Here is a 19,753-nt window from a genome sequence, read left to right as displayed (position 1 = left end):
CCCAAACCCTTGCATTAAACGCTAAACTACTCTTCTCCAGAAGGAAGGAATTTCATGGGTTAAGTTAAATATTAAGCAAACTATTACTTTCTAATCTACAAAATAGGTCTTGGCAAATTATCAGCAGTGATTGTTCCTTTAGGATATGAACAAAAATTACTGGACAGGAAAAAAGCCCTCAAGCCAATGGGCCTGGCATTTAGTTTTTCTAAAGGCATGATCTCTGCATTTCAAAACATCTCTTCAGTCCCAACTCTTCTACAGAGAAAGAAAAAAAAAAAACAACCCACCAGTCCTGAATTTGTGTTCATAAATAGTAAACTTTTACTAGCACTGACACTACCGTTGTGTTTGGCCCCGGCCAGGCAGTGTCTGGTGCCACTGCTGAAGCAGCAGCGTGTGAGCAAGGCTCTGATCTCGGCCACATTCTGACGGATTTCAGAGAAGCCTGGTTATTCTTAACCCATCCTGTGCCCATGACAGCATACCGCTTTCAAGCCTCGCAGCACGCGCAAAACCAATCCAGGCAAAAGCTATTCCTGGACACTTGGCCACCAGTGCCAAGCATCAGAACACTGAACTCTCTTTGCTCCTCTCAGCCCTGTGTCCTTTCACAGTCAGACCTACAAAGCATGAGCAAATCCAAATGTGATATTCAAGGCAAGAAATAAAAGCTCTTGCTGTACAATAACAGCAGTAACATATGTTGTTCCAACTGCAGTTCTTCTGCATCTTTTTATGGTTGCTGAACCTATTTCATTTAATGGGCTTTCTGCTTCCCCCCAAGTTTATTGTTTGATATTTATCTATATATAATATTTTTTTAAAATTTTCTGGACGAGTAGCAAAAACATTCAAATCTTCTCCCAGGAAGGCTGACTTACTTTCTGGTATCACTGATGCTGCAGCCAGTAGCAAATTTCAATATCCTTCATTTGATAAGCCAGCACAAACTGTTTATATGTTGCAAACAAAAGGGAAAGCTCCATGTCAAACCAAAGAGGACAAGTAATGCATCTGTTATTTCCTTTTTTTCCATTCCTAGAGACTCCTCCATCCTTGCACTGGCTTAGTTTATTTAAGATAATGATCTCTAAGCAAGACCTTCCCAAAGACCATGATAATAAGCATTGATGAAAGGCAGCGTACACTGTCAGTGTATCTAGAGCCCCATCTGACAAAGGCCAGGTCCCAGGGACTGAGCTCCTGCTCTCCAGGTCAGAGGGGGCACAACTGGGACTCAGCCACTCTTCACTCCTCTATTTCTGGGGCACAAGGCTGCCTGACCTCTCAGCCACTGATTTATGACAGCCCCACACTGTAAGCACTTCCTCGATTCAGAAGCTGAAAAAACATCTTCATGCAAATTTAGGTGCTGAGGCCAAATATTTCTAGTAAATACAGCCCTAAAACAGACATGTTTGAGAAACTAAACACAGGTGCTCTACTACACCGTCTTTATTCAGAGCTTTTGCTGCTCTGTGTTTTACAATTTACTTCCCAGCTGATAAATCCCATAAAAATAAAACTTCCATCTCTTTTTGATTTTGTATTTCTTAGGGAAATTAATTTCCATTCTGCATCTCTCAAGTGGAATGAATTTCCCTAATAAAATGTGTGCATTCAGCAGTCGCAATACCACTGCCAAGTGCAGACTGTAGCACTGATTGTCACGAAGTGGTGCTGACCACATTCCTAAATGATGTGAAAATTATCTGTACTGTAAGTCCTGTAAGAAAGAGCAACCACAAAAAAAAGAATGACAGTCTTGCTCACAGCACATCTGCTCAGAGACTCAACTATCAAATGTGTTCGGAAATGCAATTCTAAAACGGATGAATTATAAGAGAAATGTAAGGGATGAAATACAGAGAAAATATTTGCATAATATCAAACAAATCAGAATAAATACAGATATTTTACAGATGAAAAATTTTCCTCCTCTACAATTAGGTAATTGAATTGTTATTACAGGGCAGATCAGAGTACATCTGGGAAACAGAAATAGTTGTATGTAAACACAGTTGTGCTTATGGATAGAAAAAAGCATATTAGGGAACTGTGCTTTAGCACTGGTACATGCATAAGCTAAAGCAAGCTTCCTTAACGTGGTCGCTGCATTACCCTGGCAACTTCTTTCTGGTTTCCTTATCAGAAATTTAATGCATGAAGAAGAAAGGGAGAATCCAGCTTCCATTTTACAGCGGTTGCCTGGCATCTGAGTATCTGAGTGTTACACCAGTATTTATGTGATAGAGATACGATCAGTAAAGCTCATGGCTACAGACCACAATAAAGCATATCTGTTCTTCAGTAAAGGCACCTTCAGCAATAACTCCATTTTCTGCATCAGCCCTCATAGTATTATGTCATACACCTAACAAGTTTCCTAGTTTTTCTGGATTTGCATGTTGTTTGAAAATCGCTTTATAATTCTTACAGGAAAAATACTTCCAACTATTGAATACTGCTTTAAATTCAGTTGTTAATGTTAATAGTGATGGTTGAAACAGAAATCTCGTTTCAGCCTGTACGCATTTCTGCAGACAGAGTACTGGAGAACTGAATCCTTGGCTTTTACTGGATCCAGACCCAGAAAGAAAAAACTCATGAGTGGTCTGGCTGCGATACTTTGAACCTAATGCAAAAAAGCCCTAAAAGCAGTGGACCATATGCAATGTCAAATTGATTAATCCTACTCTTTGGCTATTTCTGTTATTTCTAGTAAAAAAGAATCATTAAAAAAATGGTTTCTGAGATTTTGTTTGTTGACTATGAGCCCTGGCCTGACCTCAGCCTTGAATTTAAATCCCCAGTAGAAGTCTGAAATTAATCCACCTCTGGCTTAGTTATCAGTAATTATAATTATTAACAGAAGTATCCAGTAAATGAATGGCTTTCAGTAACATGGTGTTTTAACTTAGAATAATGGATAAATAAAAATGCACTTCCTTCTTACCTTGCAGTACCCTTTTCCCATAGCAATGCAGGATCTGATCCGGGCATGGTAAAACACACAAGCCCAGTCATTTGCCTGTATACATATGCATTTGTATACATATGCATTTGCTCAAACACTAAAATTCCACATATTACAAATGTAAGACATCAAAAACTGCTCCTCCTGTACCAGACTTGACTGTTTAAAGCTTGCTTTCTCCGAAGCTAATCAGTGGAATGGAGTGAGAGCAGCAGAAGCAGCTGCCCTGGGAACACTCGCACTGGAGCTCCAAACCCCACCTTGCACATCAGTGCCCACAACATGTGCAGGCTCCCTTGCAAAGACCACACTTGCACCACGTGAAATTGTCCGAGAGAGCTCCCAGACTATCCCACAGATGGATTCAGTGTCCTCCTATGGTTTCTTCCACGCAGCATGAAGCAAATCTGCTGTTGGGAGCTATCTGACCTGGAGCTAGCTCCACTGCCCATGAGCACTCAGCGAGGACTGTCAGCTGGTTCAAATGCTGTGATTTCTTGAGACATCTCTCCAGCTATCTGCCTGTGAGCTGCTGTACCCAGAAAAGGTTTAATGGGGCTGAAAGGAATACCTTCTGCCTATTGTCACAGGACCCGAAGCCTGGGCCATCACCAAAACAGGAAACAGAAAACCTAAGCTGCGAATCCAGCAAAACAAATTGGCTGGATTATAAGAGTGTTGGGAAAGCCCAGCTTTTGTTATAGCTGGATTGCGTGCTGCTCAGCGCCACGGGCAATCAGAGCACAGCAGCGGTAGGAAATGACCCTGCAGGGTGCAGCCTGCAAGCCAAACATGGCATAACCCAGAGAGGACAGGAGATAGAAGCAGCGAGAAGGCAAGGGTAGGGCCGATGAGGATCATAAGGAAGAAGCCAGGAACGCATCTGTAAAAGTGCCTAAGGGACTACAGGGAAATGTTGGTTTCTTTTAGGACAATAGGCACAGAATTGAAGGGCACAGCTCTGCAGCTGAATTACTGCAGTAATACACAAATTACTGCACATGCGTTGTCACAAGCCATGGCTCAGCAATTAAGGGGTTGGATAGCTCTCCACGCATCCCAGCTGCAAGATAAACCAGACATTTTGTGCCTCCTCCCTCGAGGTTTAAGCTTCCATGTTTTTTTTTGCCTGGGAGCATGTGTTCAGTCACTGCTCTGCAGACATGGAATAATTCAATAGACTCTCTGGGCTCAACAACCCAAGTGCCATGGGATTAAGGCTACACTCTTGAAAGTTAGTTAACTAAACTCTAGATCAGACTTTGTCTTATGAGGCTGAGCTACTGCAGAAAAATAGAGCAGGTGATCATGCAACTAATGACCATCTCATTGTGCACTGAAAGAAGACATTAAGGTGGCACAAGCAACTCCGTTCTGCCATCCCTTGGTGGCTCAGTCCCTGGCTTTGCAATGTTTGTTCTCCTTTAACCCAGCCAGCTGAATGCCACGTCTACACTGACAGATCAATATGCAAACCTCTTCTGCACTGAGGGCTGAAAGAAGCAGCTGAAGAAATAGATAAAATAATCAGGGTAGTCTAGAAGCTGCCCCCAGGCTATACTCCTACCACCCCCAGTGAGATGAATGATGGACCATGAGGTCCAGGGAAGACTGAATGCACAGGGCTTGGGCACCACTGGCTCATGGCTTCTGGAAGGACTTGGCAGAGTAGCCAAGTCAAATGAAGAATTAATCGGGGATTCCTCTGGCTGATCGTGCTCCTTCCTGCAGTGACTGCTGAGGCCGAGAATCGCCCTGGAGGTGTCCTTCCCCTGGACCCTACACAGTGGTCCAGTACACCCCAGATCTCCTCCCTTCCCCCTCATTTCACAGAAGAAAAACACCAAGATGTTTCCGTTGGCTTTTACATCATCTTTTTGTAGAGACTAATCTTCAGTTTCAACAATACATCTTTTGTGAAGCACTCCCAGCAGAAACCTTAGACACCTTCCCTAAGATCTGTTTGCTTACAGAAGACGAGGTAGGATTTGTTTAAACCCAGCTAGATTAATGTCTTGCAGACATTAGTGAAGTGAGATTTAATCAGGTTATTGCTCTACATTTTCCAGGGAAATAAATCACACTTATTACTAGGTTGGAATAAGATGCAAGGCTTGGGCTGAGAACATGTAGTCTTTTTTGTTTTTCCAGCGGGGGGGAGTGAATGGATAACTTGAAAATTGCTGCAAGGCTGTCGAACAGGGAGCTCAGCAAAAGGCCCTCAACAACTTGTAAGAGGGAAAAGAGAAGGCAAGCCATAATGACTAGTGCCAGCCCAGGGGTGAGCCCTGGTCCCCGTTCCCTGCCTGGTGGAGGTCCAGTCCTGACTCCGTTTTACTCAGCCCTAACACTGCAGGGTCCATGTCAGTACAGAAAGCAGACAGGAGTGTTAAACAGCATTTAAAGCAGACTTCTGAGGTCCATTTGAGACCCTCCAAGGTGAACTCTCCCATAACCCGGGGGACCTCACTCCTCTCCTGGCACATGGGGCTGTCTCCTTGCATCAGAGGGGTGGCTGTGGGATCAAGCAACCCTTGCAAACCTCCTTACAGATCCTAAATGGAAACTCTGATGGTCAGCAGGTCTCAAGAGTGTAGGCATATCCTGCTGCAATGGTTTCTAGGTTTGCAATACGTGCTTAACAATGAACATGTAACTGTTATTCACCCCACACATTTTTCTAAACCAAGGTTGGCTAGAAAAAGGAAGAAAAAAAAAGAAGCAGACCTCTTTCCAGCCCTTTGATTTAAAAACTGCTCTTTTTCTCATTCAAAAAACAAAAAAGACTTCGCGCTCAGCTATGCTAGCAGTGTTTTCTTTAGTGCAAATGCTAATACATCCCCTTATATAAAACCACTTATGTGCAAGAGACAAAGTTTGGGAAATCAAACTGCAAATGTCCTCTCCTCTACACCAGCATGGGAACAGACAGCTGAAGCCAATACAAATCTTTCTGCAAACTACAGGTTTGCATGTGCTGAAGTGCCCAAAACCCAAAAGCTTCACATCCATTTTCCCTTCCCCAACAGGCTGTGCAAACACTGAAGAAAGCAAATTACGATAACACAGCCCGCAATCAAGTTTCAAATTGTGCAACAAAGCAGCACAAAACACGATGGGACTGAGTCAAAATCTTATTGCCGAGCACAATAAAATATATCCTGTTCTGTATGAAGGAGAAAAGGAAATATCAGGTGAGGCAGCACAGTTGCTTGCAAATACCCTCCTGCCAATGCTTCCCCTGGATATATCAGTCCTGTGAACCCTGACTGCATCAGCATGAATCAGCCTGTCTGCTCCAAGGTAAAGGCTACGATTCCGTTTCATGTTCAGTGGGAACTCTTTTTCCCAGCCTTTTCTTGGCTTCCTGCTTAGAAAGAATAGACTCTCCAGAGACAATTTTGGATCTGGACCACAATCTTGCACTCCCTTCAGATGCCTAAGTATCTCTGGGCAGGAGTACATTTAAAGAAGCAGCTGGTAATTATGAGCCAAGTGCTTACTGGCAGGATTTCCCCCTGCTGCTGAGCCAATGCCTTTGGGAACTGAATGACTCTTTGGTGATAATTATCAGCTAAAAGCCACAAGCCAGGGGAGGTTCCCTCATTAGAACCATAAGCAAGAAACACTGCAAAGGTGGGTGGAGGATGGCTGAAAATTGTGTCTGAGGGCTGCCTAACTCCCCTGTCCTCCACACACCAGATGTAGCTGTACGTAACTGCTGGGCATTTTCTAGGCAGTGCTTGCAAGCTACAAAATCCGTTTCCACACCTACAGCAGTAATAAAAGCAAATGACCTTTTCCTTCCAGCTAATCAAAACGAACTGAGCAGCACTGGAAATCCATCACAGCACTTACTCTTTTGGAGGGTTAAGGTCTTCTGGGCGAGCCTCAAAGAACCTGAAGACTTCATCGCACTGTGAAATGTGAGGAGGAAGCCGAACCAGGGCCTGCAAAATAAAACAGGGAGGGAGGAGGATTTAGAAAAGTCAGGTTCAAAACAGGCCTCAAACGTCTAAACTACGAAGCAAGAGGTGGTAAAACAGTTCTGACAGGGGGAAGGGAATACAAAAAGCAGGTATCACGCCTGGCTACTTAATTGAGAAGAAAGGAAATAGCATGTCTTGACTCCAAATGTCAAGTAGGATGCAATGAACTTGCAATGAGACAAGCAACAGTTCTTAGAGTCAGCCAATGTAAATTCTTTGCCGTGTGTACAAGAACAGAATTTGGTCCACATGTGCAAAACAGTAACACTGAGTAGATAAGTGTTCTGTAACCAGGACAGTCTCCATGACTAGTGTTTGCACAGTACCTCAAACAATGCAGTTAGGGCTTACAGGTTTCATGTCAATGCACACAAACTCAGGTAGTGAAAATCAACAGACTCAACACCCACTAATACAACAGATTAATGTGCTCCATAAAGTTTTCTGTTAAACACTGTCAACAGAAAAAGCAAAGTTTGCTAAAAAAACCCCCAACCAACCAAATCAAACAACAATTTACTCTGAAATTAACAGGAAAGACAGTTTAAGTGCCTGGAAAAAAAAAACAGGCAGAGAGGCTATTTCTCCATGAAGAAGGCTTCGCAGCACCTCCTGGCTAACAATGTCCACACACTCCGCAGGGCGCAGGTACGCAGCGCTTGTCGCACTCAGCAGTATTTAAGCACACTTTGAGAAGCAACCGCATTATGCTGAAGTGTACTGGGAAGTGAGACTTCAAACCAAGGAGACAAGCACACAAGGCAGAAACACACTACGAATTTGCTGTTCAGAATCGAGCCTGATGGTACCAAAAGACACCAAAGAGCTGTCCCCAGCCCACAGAAATGGGACAGCAACTGTAAGTGACATGACTCTGAGATTGCCTCCAGAAATGACCAGCAGGAGAGGAAAAGAGATTGGCGCTCACCTCCTCTTGTGCTAAGTTTTTATTGAAAACAGGCCACAGGTTAAATATAGACCAAGCTTCTTAGAGGCGCCATAAACCTGTTTGACAAAATGAGATTGTCTGGCTCTTCTGCTAGTTGCAAGTAGGACAAACAATGTGGAAAGACGGATAAAAACAGCACTAGAGCTAAATGAAGGTGCATTAGGTTGAACTGGTTATACTAAGCCATGAGACATCTGATTGATCTTGGTCAGACACACCAGAAGGCCCGGCCAAAGCACAAAGGCAGAACAGGGCAGTTGGTTACCCTCATGGCTGTTTTTAATCAGGCTTTAGAAGTGGCCAGATTTGTTCCAAGACCACTCCTGCTTGGAGGTGTGAAGGAAAATGCTGAAAAATGAAAAAATACTGCTCTGGAACTGCAGGTCTCCAGTATTACATTGATGGGGTCTTGTTTCAAAGGCAGCCTGAAACCCAAAGCCAAGTGCTTCTACACCTACAGCTCTCCTTTCCCTTGTGGAGGTACATTATAAAAACACAAGGAAAATCCATTTGTTATCAGCAGGCTGTGATGGTCACATGGAGCTGCACTACAGAACAGAAAAAGATACCTTGCAATAAGGAAGCAGCACCAGATGCAGAAGCCAGGCAACTGCCTGTTGGGTCCAAGTGCTGGGGCACAGAGTACTGCTGGTTGCTGCACTAACACAAGGGGAAACACAACAGGTGGAAAACTCAAGTGCTTTAATTTGAATGAAGGATGCCCTGATCCCCACTGCTATCCACTCGATCATGCCTAAAAGCGTAACAAAGGCGTGAGCTCTCTGCCTGTATTCCTAGTGTGCACAAAGGCACGCATCCAGCTGCCAAATCAGGGCTAACCCTGGGAAGTCAAGAACTGCCCAGGAATAGCAACAATCTCAGCACACTGAAAGAGAAAGAAATGCCTCACCACCACAGGCAAACCAGGACACAGACAACATTAAAGCACGTTTTATTCATCTCTGTCTCAAGCAGGAGACAGACATACATAGAGAAGCAATGCTGTCTAACCAACAGTGGATGGGGCTGAGATTTAGTGATGTCTCTATTACTAATGCCCTTCTCGGTTTGGGCAGGTTACTAACCTCTTTCCATCAAATTCAGGAGGGCTGTATCTTCAGTTACCCATTTACAATGCTAAGCAGTAACACTTACCTAATCCACAGAAAGGTTATGAGGCCCAAATATTTAAAATCTACAGTGTGTTTTGAAATCTCAAAGGGCTTGATCCTGTGCAGTCAATGGGGCAAGAGCAAGCGCTGCAAATGATACATATCGTTACTAGAGAAATGCAAATACCCAACTCATAGCTATCGTGGGGGGTCCTGGACATAAGATGCTTTCTCAAAGAATCACCACTTCCCTAGAGGTCGCAGGCGTTCACCCTGCCCAAAACCAGGCCACAGCTGTCAATGCTCAGCTGGAGCACAGAGTGGATTTTCAGTGATGGAGGAACACAAATCCTAACAAGCTGCTATGGAGATTTGTGTTTCTAAATCAAGGGAAGCTTTAGGAAACCTGAAACCCCCTGAAGCAGCGGTCTGCTGCCTGGAAATCTCCAGGAGCACCGTGGTCCTGCCAGGTTGAAGGAGGATAACTGAAAAGCACCTCCAGGACTCCAGGCTTTTGCAGGCAGCAGATAAAAATCAGCCAAAGCCATTTCCACACCCAGGCATCCACCTTCCCACCCTGGGGCAGGACTGGCTCTCCTGCTTCTGAATCACCTCCCAGAGTACTGCAATTTTCAGCCCTGTGCACAGAGGTGGAATGAAATCCACCCGGTGGTAACTTGCCGATGCATGTTTTTGGGGGAACTCGGGTGTGAAGTCTGCAGCCAGTCAATTTTTACTTGTTTTTGTTAAGGAACAAAACCCTAAGAAGCAGTAAGAAACACTAAGAAAGGGTTAGGAAGAGCAAACGAGGGTGTAAAACCACACGGAGTTAGTCTATTGATTTTGGACAGTGGCAGGGACCAGAAATACTGGTTTGAGAAACAAATGTCTCTTCAGCAAACACACAACATCCACCCAGGAGCAAGCCAAGTCCAACATGATTCCAGTGAGCGAACAAAAAGTGCATTGAGGAGATGAGGGACACTGCTGTCACTCTGCAAGGGGAAAAATGCAAGTTTCTGGCATTTCCAGCAAGACGGTTCCAGGGCAGAGCTGCAACAGCCTGAAAGACTGCAGGGTCAAGGAAAGAAGGGTAAAGAAAAAGAGGAAAACCAGATGGTAAAAGGATGGAAAGGACAGGGAAGTGATATTCATACTGGAATGTGGAAACCAGAGGTAAATGCACACAGCTACAATCAGCAAGCATCCAGAAACAGCAAGGAATTTGCACAGGAAAGGTGAAAGATAATAAGGGCCAGTGAGCAGAATTCAGCCTTGCACAACCATCAAATATTATCAGTAAGAGCATGTTTCCTTGCTCGGCATGCAAAGGCAGACGTGCGCTGCTCTGACCTCACACGCTCCTCAGGAGATAGGCTTTTATGTGTTATTTCAGCCTGTAATGATGTCTGTCTCTCTGTGTTACAGGTTTCAGACAGTCTTGCAGAGTGGATGATTCCGAAGGCTACTGAAAAGCTGTAACGTCAGGCAGGGTGTGAGCAAGCAGCCCTCGGTGTGGGGGACGGCCAGCTACTCACACAGTGCCAGCTTATTCGCAGGCAGGCTGCTGCACGCCGCACGCGGCACTCGAAGCAAACAGAGCACCAAGCACAGGCAGGGGTTCATTGCTTAAGGTTACATGAACTGGAAACAACTCCATGGGGCTACATTACAGCTCAAAGGCTTCATGAAAACATGTACACGGGTATAAAACCACGCAGGTACTTGTAACGAAGCACTGAGTGCGTGTGTGGCATTTATGCAGACAGATTTATAAAAAACAGACGCAGAGACATGTATATGTAGAGATACACAGTGTGTGTAGGCATGTATGTATATACTCACAAAATGATATTCACCCCACTGAACTTCATGCGTCTAAAATGGGAGACTGGTCATGCTTGTCTATCAAGTTGTATAATCGCTAGAGAAAGACCAGCACCTTCAGGGGTGCTCTGTCTGCCCCACCACGGATGTCTAGCTCTGGATGGAATGAATCACTGTTTCTCCCCACAGCCTGTTGAGGCACTTCAGGTGCACATAGCTTTTAGATCCCTAATGTTCAGTGGGGTTAATCCCAGCTCTGCATGCAAATACACAGAGCCAGCTGACAGTACTGCATCATTAGGACTCCCTGACTTTTCCTATTTAGCATCCTGTTCTTAATTGTTTATCTCTTTCGTTAATGTTAATCATTGCCGCCAGATGTTTGGGAATGGTCATGAGTCCAGCAAGAGGGAAGGTGCAATTAAAATAGTTCATTTCTCAGAACAGAAAAGTTAGTTGTTTCACCTACGTGAAAACACTTTCTGCTTTGCTGAGAGCAAGTAACGCCAAGCTTGAACTCAAAAAACACTGCAGTGTGGAGGCTGGATGGCAAACACTAACCGTCAGAGGGGAGGACAAAGAGTGCACGCTGGTGCCTCAGGAGAAGAAGTGGAGAGATGTCGGAATAAGTAGAAGGCTGACAGAAGGAGGAAAGAGGGTGCAGAGTTTTGGAAGTAAGTGGGACATAGAAGGGCTTCTGGCATGGAAGGACCATAAGGCAATGGAAAGTGAGGCTCTACTCCAGATGCTGAGAGGCGTGTTGCAAATACTTAACTCTTTTTACAGCAGCTGGTCTAAATGCATCAGGATTCTGAAATGTAGATTAAAAAAAAAGACAGATAAAGTTTGAAAGTTTTTCACTTAAAACTCTTTCATTCTTGACCAGGACTATTAATTCCATGTTCAGTCAACACTAATTTAGTTGTACAATGGATAGAGAGAGAAATGGATGTGCATCTGTCTTGACAGGTTCAAGGATTAAACCTTGAACTGAAGAGACCAAGAGGGAGATCATCATGTTTTTGAAGTATGGTCTCTCAAACTGTGAACGTTACTAAAGAATGACCAACGTTCCCTGGCACTGATGTGACTTTCTCATCTAACCTTCATTTGGGCACCCAAGCCTCACTATAGAAAAGCCCATAAGCTTCTACTTATAGAGCCACCTCCAGCTGGGACAGCATAAAGGCATGTGACAAATCCAGGTAAGTCTTTATGACAATTGGACTTCACATCTTAAGAGCTTCCCTGCACAAAGATGCTTCCCTTGATTATGACCAACACAAAGATGCCAGTCTGCGACTGCTGGCCCGAGCCTTCCCAGAGGGCTGTGTAAGGAGCCAGCAGTGGTTTTGTGAACCACTGACAGGAGAGGTCTTTCTTGAAGACAGGATGGTACACACTGGACAAGCACACACCAGAGGTGTGTTTGGGAGATCAAAACCTTAATAAGTAAAAAGCCCCTGGCAAGGGAAGGCTATGAAGTTGCTCTTTCTTTCACATTGGCAAAAGCTCCCAAACAAATTAAGAAAACCAGGTCCAATGAGCCCAGAAGACCTTAAATCACACTAAACTAATTCCAAGCCGGGAGTTAAGAGGGAAATCATCCAGAGATACCAATTCCAGTGGGCAGCACATATTTACTGGCAAAACACAGCTTGTTTGGTAACTCAGGTTACCAGTAAGGACATTCAGACCTTGCACTTTCATGTTTACAAATGAGACAAGTCCTGGAAATCTTCCTCTGAATGTCCCACTCCTCTTTTTTTCATTGAAACTTCAAAGTTTCTTATGGCCTTAGCAAAACCACTGGCCTGGTTACCTCTGTGATGGCATATTTCTAAGCTGGGACAATGCAATGAAGAACCACCCAGGTGTGAGGGGTTGGGAGGCCCATGCTGTAGGGTCCAGAGGGCTCATGCCCTGATACAGAACGTTTTGCAGACCTCCCCTTACTGCCAAGCATCCCCACAAACTCTCAGATGGCCTCTGCCTTCCTGTGCCCACTGGTGCAGAAGCCACAACACAACCAAACAGCAGAAGTCAGACCTGCTTCTCAGCCATGCAAATCACCACGCTCTGTCAGAGACAGTCTGCAAAAACAAAAGAACAAATGGCCGAACGTTTGCACCACTCATTTGCCAGGGCCCATCTGTGCTTTGTCATTCCAGGGCAGGCAAAATGGATGCAGAACCCTCTTCTGGCAAAAAAATTACCACAAACTTTACATCCGAACCTGCCTCCCTCCTCTGCTTCCTCACAAATCCCAGTGGACAAAAAGGTCTGTTGTCTCATTTATTCATTTCATTATCCCATGTCAGATTTTCTCCATCAACTTCACCCACATAATTCCAGCATAATTCTCTAAATTTTTCAAAATTAAGCATGTTGTCTGCCTACGCATTTTAGGACTAGCACGGGATGTAAGCTTTGCACTCTTCTTTTATGGAAACAGGACTGAATTTTCCAAAATTATGCTCTTGCTCTACAGCTCTATATAATTCTCTAAAGAGTCAAAACATCCATTGGGCAAGGGAAGAAATGCAGAAACAGCTAACACTTCCAAACAGGCAGGCATAATCCTGCTCTGAAGTCACACACATGCACCGGTAGCTGCTACAGAGTATGAAACAGTAGTGTGTATTATTATTTTACTAGCAAAAAACACCAACCTGCCATCTTTTCCCTTTTTACACGAAGCAGGGGTTCATTGCATTTCATTCCAGCTTTCTAGAAGTTAGCATCAGAGCTAAGTGAGTCACTCGGGTTCCCGCTGTAGTTACAGCTGAATGGGGAGAGACTCTGTGCCTGGTTTAAGCTGGCAAAGCGGGGCTACTCTGGTTCAGACTCACCACCTAATTTTCTGTTTCCAATTCACAGCTTTCGGTCATTTCTGGTTAACTTCATATTGGGATGAGAAGATTACAGTAGGGTTATGAAGGTCATGTTCCCAAAATCCTTGTAAGTGGTGGAGGTGGCAAGAAGGCATTCCTGAATTTTAAGCCTCTGCTAAGCACCAGAAATGAAATCCTGTCCCTGCTGAAGGTCAGGAACAGAACTACTGCTGATTTCACTGGATGAAGAAGCTTTCCTTCTACAAGCTGTTTCTCTAAATTCTTTGTGCCTTTGAAGTTCAGTGTCTCATTTTCATCATTATTTTCAGTCCTGTGGACTTTCATATCCTGGACAAGGTTTGGAACAGCAATAACATAGGACAGTCATTTTCTGAATAAATGCAAATTGGATGAGCCATAAATGTTCAAAAGAAAAACTTTGAAAATGTGCAGACTTAGAATGGCTGGGAGAGGTATGAGTTGCCACTCTCTGGTCCCTCTCTTTATTTACACAGGTTGCTCACTGTATGCCCTGGCATTTAAGAATGACTGAGTATGTCCTGTGCCAGGTGAGGGTGTGACCAACTACCATCTTCATTCACTCTGTAATTAGGAAGAAGCTGTAGCAGAAGGAGAAGAAAACAGCCCATAACTGAATCTGATGACAGGCAGGACATGATAGCTACTTTACACTGTTTCTGAAGAGTGGGACTTCCCTACCATCCACACTAGACAAAAACTAATATCCAGGCATGGGTCAAATGCAGGCAATGGAAAAAAAAAAATTGGCATTGCTTTACTTCCCAGCACTGGCAAAAGCACCCACCTACCTGCAGCCCAGACTATTCAGGCACAACCAGGGTTATAAATGCTCCAACAAGATACATCCCAGGGGGATGGACGAGTTAGCCAGGGCCTTCTTAAAGACACTCCAAGCAGAAAGACACTGTGGAGGACATAGCCCTCTTGAAGCACTCAGAGACATGAGATGTAATGCCTGCTCAAGCTTTTCAATGCCTAGCAGCCTCGCTCTCCAATGCCATCCAGATTTAAACATCTTCTACAGTGAAGTACAGAGGCAAATTAAATACAAATTACAGTAAACTGCAAATGCAATAAAGAGACATTGCATCAGGCACAAGAAACTTGGGAGTCAGAGACCACTGGAAGCTGGGATAGTGTTCTGAAGAAGTCACTACAGGTCTGTCATACTCGGTGCTGGGCACCACTGTGGCTGCTGCTGGGGACGAGAAACACTAGGCTGGGGGAAACTGGGCTAACCCAGCATGGCTGGATCTATGCTTATAAAAGCAGCACCTATCAAAAAATAGGTTAAATAAACAGCTTGGCTTTGAGGAAGCATCCGGCCATGTCTCTGAGCTGGGCAGCAGCAGCAGATCTGCCCCCATATCATCTGAACCAGAGCGAAAGCATTCTGTGATACTGTGATTCTATGGACTAAGCCAGACTTCCCCAGGACAGAACAAAGGAAGCAAGGAGGAGGGTGGCAGGGACAGTGCCGCCGTGTCAACGAACATGACGCCACAACACATCCCTCGCCCGCCCGGCGGGCCTGGGGGGTCAGGTCAGGTCTGTCTGGGGTGCAGACAATGGGGTCCCAGAGAGGCAGCTGCCCCTTGGCATAAGTCACTGCTTTCTCCACCGCGCATCTGCTGGGTGAACCCTGACACCAGCCCTCACCGCTCCCGTTGCCGGCAGTTCCTGTCTAAGGAGGGCGGCTGGGGACGCAGTGGGACCCTACGTATTTTAAAGGGAGCTGTTTGGCTGCCGGCAGGAAGACAGTGTATTAATTGTCGCACAAGAAAGCCTGATCTCATGAGATAAGACTTTAATCCCAGCTTCCTTGCCCAGGGGGTGCAGATGGCATGGGTTTCACTGCACCCCCCAGCACGCCTCAGGCACTTTGGCGATCTGCTCCCAATTTTGGATGAGCAAATGTCTGACTGGAGAAGTTCTTGGGAATGTATTTTTTCCCCTCCACCTGCTCCTCTGGCTTTCTAAAAACGGAAAGAAAACGCCACGGGAAATAAGAAAGGAAGTCTGGGGTTTAAATTATGTGCTGACGTGCTCTATACCTCTACATAAACTGGGTATCCGCCTTGCTTAGAAATGACTTTTAATTTACTGTCAGAGGATTAATTATCATCAAATCATAAACTCTAAGCTAGAAAGGAAAGATTAGGTGACTTAACTTTCTTCTCAACAGAGTCATGCATTTCTGTCCTGCAATAAATTTCCAGGCTTTCACTCATCAGGAGAAGCACTCCTGGAAGCCACCAGTCCACCCCCCGTGCTGTGCCATCCGGCACTGTCCCTCATGTGGCACTGGGGGACAGACAGGCAGGGAACGGAAGAAAACGCCATCTTAGTTGTGCCTCTGCAGGCTCAACTCCTGCATTCATCAAGGGCAATGCAGAAATAAAATCCACATTTAGGGCAGCTGAGTCTTACAGCCTTTACTGAGTACGTGAGGCACCGACCCAGTGCACAGTCTGCAGGGGAAAATGCTGCGAGGAGCCTGGGAGCAAAGAGCAGCCTCTTTTCACCTGTCCTGTTAGCCTTGGTGGTGTTTGGGAAGGACCATCCTTCTTTATAACAGAGACAACACAGATAAAGCTTTTACTAGTATCCATCAGGGGAAGCCCAGTGCTGGCAGTGGCTGTGAGCCCCCCCGTCGCAGGGCTGCCAGGCGCCCCCCCAGAGGTCTTACCCTGCAGTACTCATCGATGGGCTTCAGCCTCTTCACAGCTACGTCTCGGACATGGCTCCTCCGGAACAGGATCTTGCCTGAGGAGGGAACAGATGAAAGAGGAGGGTTAGGGGCATCACCTGCCATGAGGGACAGTGCAACAGCACCCAGCAGAAAGATCAGCAGCCATCCCTGGCTCCAACCATGGCTGGTGGCAGTGCTGGTGGGAGCCCCGGTACTGGAGAGGTTCTCACAGCAGCAGCCTTGTGTGACTGCAGCCCCCCATTGCTACGAGACAGACAGGACAGCACACTCAGAGGAGGTTTGAGCAGATCAGCAGCTGCCCTCGGAGCAAACTGCACAGAAAGATGCTGCAGGGCAGGCAGCGGAGGGATGCAGGACAGTATCTATTACAGGAGCGTGCATGGCACCTCCTGCAGCTGGATGCTGCTGGTCCTAAGTTTGCACAGGAGACGCAGTGCATGGCCAACAACGACCACCGGCACAGCAGCAGGTGTGAACCCTCAGCCACCGCTGCCGAAGTCCTGCTTCTGTGAGCCATGAAAGGCTCATGGGGCAGAGGCAGTTTTCTCTGATTTCATCCTGTAGATAACACATAGTTTTGGTTCCCTTTTAGTGATGGCATTATCCTAGAAGGGACTGACACTGTGTTATGACTCCCTTCGACTTTGGGGCCACTTTGACACATCCATGCAGGCAGCACCGGGAGCATCACTGAGGTGGGTTGTGGACCCCAGCTCTGCCCCACGCCTGCCTACTCAGCTGCCCCCCACTGCAAGTGCTCCTGCCCTTGCAGGCAGACAAACCGCACAGCCAGCTCACAAGCAAATACAATGCTGTTGGTGACAGAGCCCTTATAAATCTACAGAGGGAAACCAAATAATAGAAGAAAAATAAACAAACTCTCTTTTTTTTGAAGGTAAAAAAAAAATAACCTCCTCAGTGTCCCTACTGGATGACATTTCTGCAGGCAGTTAAGATTAAATAAACGGCTGGGTTTTGTGTGAAACTGATTGTAACAAAGTTTATCAAAATAATCTAGGAGCTGAGTTTCCCCACACACAAGGATGTCATAGAATTGGTATTTTTTTTGGCTAGAAGGGATTATATCTTCATATCCTTTTTTGGTCATTTTCTTCCCTATTTCTTTTGTGCTGTATTTCTTTTAATGTAATGAGACAAGAATAAATTACACGTTCTGCTTGTGGTGGAAGAAAACAGTATCTGCCAGCATTATTTAGTCCATGAAATGTCTACGTAAAAAACCCACTGGCATATATACCACTCCCTGCTCCAAAATTCTTCTGCCAACAGGCAAATAAGATACTCATCCATGGGATAAGAAAATGGACTAGGAAATGAAATCAGATGAAAAATCTGGATGTGTGGCTTTGATTTTGTCATGATTACACAAGCTGAGAGGTTAATGAAATGACAGCCTTTAACAGCCCAGTAGCAGAGGATCTAAACCCTCCCAGACTCTGCCCCTTTTGGTTGCCTTTTCCTCCGTAGCTGCTAATCTGGAAGGTGTTAAAGCCTTTTGTTTCAGGCAGGAGAAAGTGGTTTATCTCCATCCCCAATTCTGGCAGCAGAACAGTTTGTCCTGTGAGGTAACAGCATTTCCTAGTGCCATAAATTTACCTCTCTGGGTTCCCTGTGGTTATCTCTTTGCAAAGCTGGTGCTGAGCCATCCCTGTAGGATGTGCTGCCACATGGTCACCGAGCACAGGGAAAATCTTCAATAGGTGTCTGAAATGTTCACCTGAGCTTCAGCAATTTAGTCAGAAGCTTCTGGAGAAGGGAAATGGCACTCCCGCCTGCCTGCACCAACCCTCTTCGGGCACGGCAAAGCATCACTGCTTTCCCACTTCTCTGTCTGGCAAATGGGGAGAACTACCTCCACTTCCAAAACATTTCTTATTATTTCTGACAGCCTCCAGGACCACACTGTACTTGTACTGCATCACTGCAGTAAGCCGCTTTTTCGCGGGGGAAGGAGTGTGGTGGTAGCTGTAGAGAAAAAACTAGTTCCTTTCTCAGTACTCCAGAAATGCTGGTGTGGGAGATCTTGGTCCTTCTTTGTAACTTTTACAAATATACTGCAAAGAGAAAGCAATGTTTTGGAAACATTCTCACTTTCTGGCTTTCCTGTTTTCTGTTTAAACTGTGAGTTGAAAGTCAAACCAGTGACCATATAAAAACATAAAGGAACCAAAGACTTTGACACATTAAAGATCTCCCGTAAATGCAATTCAGCTTTCCTAAAAATAATAATAAAGAATGCTATATTAAACTCAGAGTACAAAAGAGACCCCAGGACATGATGAGTCTTAATTCAGTCCTTAAATGGAAGGGGAAAATATCAGGATAACTGGGGCATTAGGATGAAGCAAAGCCCAGAAGGTGCTTTCATTTTTATCCCTTCAGAAAAAGGAAGATTGCTTTTCTGCTACTGAAAGCTGGAAAAGGCTTGATAAGGGCTGTGTGGAAGATCTGTAGCTGCTTAGCCCAGTATGGCATTCAAAACTGAGATCTGGAAAAGGCTGAGTAGTTTAGAGCCCCATGGAGTAGCAGACAACAAAGAAAAAAGCAGGAAGAAAACCAAGGACACACTGTGAGCACATCCAGTTCTGGTGGGCAGCAAGGAGGAACCCCCTCAAAAATCCTGAAGGTCTTCAGGCAGAGAAGTCTCATTGCCAGGGGTACTGGAGCAACTCTAAGGAGGGGTAACTTCCCAAATGCCCAGCTTCTCCCCTTTTCTGGGAAGACAGACTGTGCTGAAAGAGGCTCAGCCAAGGCCATCATGACCAGCCAGCAGAAACCACTGCAGATCCAGTAGGAGTTACTACTGCTTTCGCCTTCCCCCATTTCTACTAGCCTTCCTCCGAAAGCAGGGGAGGTCCCGTGGGGCTGGGAAGGAAGGTAACCCAGGACAGCCACGCTGTACACCCTTTACACTCTCCAAGCGGGTGCACTGGACACAGATCCTGTTAATGGAAAGCTCTGCAAATGAGGTAGGTACTTGGGGTGGCCATAAAAAACCAAAGAGCAGGCAGACAGCCGAGCCATTGGGGTACGTCAGCACCAGCGAAGAGCCCTTAGGAAGGCAGTGGCAAGGAGCATTTCACCCACTACTGATGTGAAGCAGGGAAGTCCCAGGGTGGCTGGTAAATGCAGAACAGCCCAGGCAATTTCCTCGTGAGGGTGGAGTAGCGGTTTGTGTGCCGTGTGGCTTTTCCTCTGGGTAGTTTCCACATCCCTAAGGAAGGGACCTACTTCTACGCAAGTACATACAGTGGGCTGCTTCCTCTCTCCTGCATTTTACTGCAGC

At 45.5% G+C, this 19,753-nt stretch overlaps 1 protein-coding gene across 2 annotated transcripts in view; it reads right to left on the bottom strand.

Annotated features, from left to right (window-relative positions):
* Nucleotides 1-19,753, bottom strand: part of SH3PXD2A (SH3 and PX domains 2A) — a 272,059-nt gene that overhangs the window by 143,989 nt on the left and 108,317 nt on the right. For both annotated transcript variants that reach the window (XM_055720441.1, XM_055720440.1), the window contains exons 4-5: nt 16,423-16,499; nt 6,839-6,930 (exon numbers count right to left, since the gene is read on the bottom strand). In XM_055720441.1, coding sequence (XP_055576416.1) covers nt 6,839-6,930; nt 16,423-16,499 — 169 coding nt within the window. The remainder of the gene's footprint in view (nt 1-6,838; nt 6,931-16,422; nt 16,500-19,753) is intronic.

This window comes from Falco cherrug, chromosome 9, assembly GCF_023634085.1.
Source record: "Falco cherrug isolate bFalChe1 chromosome 9, bFalChe1.pri, whole genome shotgun sequence".
Taxonomy (NCBI): Eukaryota; Metazoa; Chordata; class Aves; order Falconiformes; family Falconidae; genus Falco; species Falco cherrug.
This window is presented reverse-complemented; position numbering and strand designations above follow the sequence as displayed.